Here is a 3,490-nt window from a genome sequence, read left to right on the forward strand (position 1 = left end):
AATTTAGATTTATAAATATTCTTGACTTGGCAAATTTTTCGCTAAGCCCAGCTGCTGCCACTCCCTGGTTCATAGTCTTTCCAAGTTGCAGATTTTATATAGACAGCATGAACCCAACGAACCCAGAGGTGATCAGCCTTCATTGCAATCCACCATACATATTTAGCAATAAGCAATGAAACATTCCAAGCATGGAGATCCTTAAACCCCAGTCCCCCTTGTTTCCTAGGTTGGCAAATGGTAGCCCAAGATACTAAGGCAGGACTTTCCTTATGATTAGAACCATACCAGAGAAAAGATCTGCAAACTGCTTCAATTTTGCTTATGACAGTTTTAGGAAGGATGAAAATCCTTGCCCAATAACAATGTAGAGAACTGAGCACAGATTTGATCAAAACAACCCTACCAGCATATGAGAGTTTACGAGACCCTAAGCTTCTAATTCTGTCCACAATTTTATCTACCAAGCACTCACAGTCAAGGACAGAGAGTCTCTTGGGAGACACATTCACACCAAGATATTTAAAAGGGAGTTGCCCCTTCTTCATACCAGTCTGCTTCTCCATTTCAGAGACCAAACTCTCATCAATCCAATTGTAATAAAAATTAGACTTCCCATTATTCATTTCCAGACCTGATGCAGTAGAGAAGTGATCAAAAGCTGCCAACATAAGACCAACAGACCCCCTATCACCTCTACAAAACAAAATCAGGTCATCAGCAAAGCATAGATGGGACAGTTGGATCCTGTTGCACAGGGGATGAAACTTAAACTTATGATGTTTATGCACCACACCTAGGACCCTACTCAAATAGTCCAAGCAAAGGGTAAAAATAAGAGGCGACAAAGGGTCTCCTTGCCTGAGCCCTCTCCTGCCTTTGAAGAACCCAAATGTTTCACCATTGAGGGAAAGAGAAAAGGTAGGGGTAGTGATGCATTGCATAATGATCTTGGTGAATGATTCAGGAAACCCAGTAGCTTGTAGCATCTCCAGGACAAAAGACCAGGCCACTGAGTCATAAGCTTTCTGAAGATCCACCTTCATTAACACCCTAGGAGAACAACTTTTCCTTTTATAAAGTTTGATTAAATCCTGACAGATGAGAATGTTCCCAACAATATCCCTTCCTTTTATAAAAGCCCCTTGACTAGGACTAATGATATCAGGTAAGACCTTGCCAATTCTATTACACAGCACCTTTGACAAGCACTTATAGATAGTATTACAACAGGCAATGGGCCTAAATTGTAAAACTGTTTCAGGAAGAGGCACTTTAGGAATGAGTGTAATGATAGTGGCATTGCACTGTTTGAGGAGCTGTCCAGAATGAATGGCTCCCTGTACTGCAGCAACAACATCAGCTCCCACAATATGCCAGTTGTCTTTAAAAAAACTGGCTGTTATAACCATCAGGACCAGGTGCCTTGATCCCTGGAATGTCAAACATAGCCACCCTAACTTCCTCAGCAGTTATAGGATCAGACAGCATGAGACAGTGGGCCTCAGTTAGACACTTCCCATACTTGATTACTTTCCTATTAATAGGTTTAACATGTTTTTCCGTCCCCAATAATTGCTGATAGTAATGAATGAAGGCAGCCTGAATGCTCTCAGAAGTTGAGCACAGGTTATTATTTACATCAGCAACTTAGAACACTCTATTTTTTGCTCTCCTTCTTCTGATACAGGCATGAAAATATGAAGTATTATCATCCCCATGCTTCAACCAGTCACACTTTGCTTTCTGGTTCAGGAATTGATCTCTTGCCTTCCTGAGATCCTCAACCTCTTTAGCACAAACTCTTTCAATCTTGGAAAGATCCTCATTCAAGGGATCATCAACCAACATTTCCTGAGCATGCTTTAATGACAGCTCAGCAACATGTGTGAGGTTAACAATATCCCCAAATTGATCCTTGTCTAATTTTTTCAACTGATATTTAAGACCCTTCAATTTTGTGACTACTTTAAACATAGCAGTACCATGACAAGCCAAATTCCACCCCTCCTTCACAATATCAGGATAATCAGGTGTCATTGACCACATATTAAAATACTTAAATGATGCTCCCTTTCTCTGAATAGACCCATCAAGGTTGATAAGGCAAGGGCAATGATCAAACATTCCCTCAGGCAAGAAATGAACATAGCTTTCAGAAAACATAATAGCCCATTCATCATTAATCAGCACTCTATCAATTCTACTATAGATTTTCTCTCCATCCTCATGTTTATTTGACCAAGTATAGAAGGCCCCCCTTGCACTAAGATCATCCAACCGATCCTGGACAACCCGAATCAAGGGTTGAATCTCAGCATTTGTCACAGGAGCACCCCCAATCCTCTCATTCCTAGCAAGGACAGCATTAAAGTCCCCCCTACTAGCCAGGGACCATGAATACCCCTATGATAACACCTCAGACTACTCCACAAATCCTCCCTATCAGCTGCCTGATTCAGACCATAGACAACAGTGAACCAGAAGCTGTTCTTTCTCACTTTATCCCTAACTTTGGTATGAATGCACTGAACATTGATATCACACACATCCACCTCAAAATAATTAGGGTTCCAAATTAGCCAAATCCTACCACCTTTATGAAGACTAGTATTGGAGCAGATAGACCAGTCATCACAAATGTTTATTCGAACATTTTCCCAATTTTTAACTTTAACTTTTGTCTCTAACAAACCAAATAACCCTACATTATTATGGAGCAAGAATCTCCTTATTTCCTTTTGTTTATTAGGATTATTCATACCTCTAATATTCCACATACCACAACTACCCATTATCACCTCCCATCTTACTACCTTCTCCTCTTTCAAATGGACCAGTTCCTATGCCCAGTCTAGAGTGCTGGAGAGAATGAGTTAGAGACTCCATGAAAGACAACCCTCCATGAGTAAATCTCCTCTTTTCACCAGTCTCAGTTCTCATGAGTTTGGCCATAAACCTTCTAGGCATAGAACTCCCCACATTAGAGTCTGGCAACCAGAATCGGAGTCAATGCAATCACTGGTGCAGGTGTCTTAGCTACCACAGTCACTGCAGGAGCCCCAGTTTGTTGAACAACAGTTCTCTGCACTTTTGGAGCAGGTTTAGGTTGCAACCCAGGACCAGGTTTAGGAGGTGCTTTTCTTGGTCTCCACACCTTCTTCCCCATTACTGGTTCATTACCCTTCCTGCACTTTTCAGCAATATGCCCCATCCCCTTACAGCTACTACAAGTTAGCGGGAGCCAATCATAAACAACCTTAAGGGATTGGACTTTTCCATGTTCATCAACAAATTGTATCTCAGTAGGGAACTGTTGGTCAATCGCTACTTCAATCATAATCCGAGCAAACCCCAGAAAATTTTTGTGAAAAGTAGTATCATCACACTTGATGAATTTACCCACAACCCCAGACAACTTCTTAAGACTCTCCTGCCCCCAATACTTCACATCCAACCCAAACAATTTCATCCAGATGGGAATTTTTTG

At 41.3% G+C, this 3,490-nt stretch overlaps 1 protein-coding gene across 1 annotated transcript; it reads right to left on the reverse strand.

Annotated features, from left to right (window-relative positions):
* Window positions 1-1,650: 1,650 nt before the first annotated feature.
* LOC141628644 (uncharacterized) lies at window positions 1,651-2,943 on the reverse strand. Its single transcript, XM_074441752.1, has 3 exons — window positions 2,802-2,943; window positions 2,419-2,686; window positions 1,651-2,353 (listed from the first exon to the last, which is right to left on the reverse strand). The coding sequence occupies exons 1-3, from the start codon at window positions 2,941-2,943 to the stop codon at window positions 1,651-1,653; spliced, it is 1,113 nt and encodes a 370-aa protein (XP_074297853.1).
* Between the last annotated feature and the right edge of the window lie 547 nt (window positions 2,944-3,490).

The sequence above is a fragment of the Silene latifolia genome, chromosome Y (genome assembly GCF_048544455.1).
Source record: "Silene latifolia isolate original U9 population chromosome Y, ASM4854445v1, whole genome shotgun sequence".
NCBI classification, from domain to species: domain Eukaryota; kingdom Viridiplantae; phylum Streptophyta; class Magnoliopsida; order Caryophyllales; family Caryophyllaceae; genus Silene; species Silene latifolia.

Coding starts and splice junctions, on each gene's coding strand:
- LOC141628644 (XM_074441752.1), bottom strand. CDS start 2,943: ATGAGAACTGAGACTGGTGAAAAGAGGAGATTTACTCATGGAGGGTTG. Junction 2,687..2,801: donor AGAAGGTAGTAAGATGGGAG/GTGATAATGGGT, acceptor TTGGTTTGTTAG/AGACAAAAGTTAAAGTTAAA. Junction 2,354..2,418: donor GATTTGTGGAGTAGTCTGAG/GTGTTATCATAG, acceptor TGTCCTTGCTAG/GAATGAGAGGATTGGGGGTG.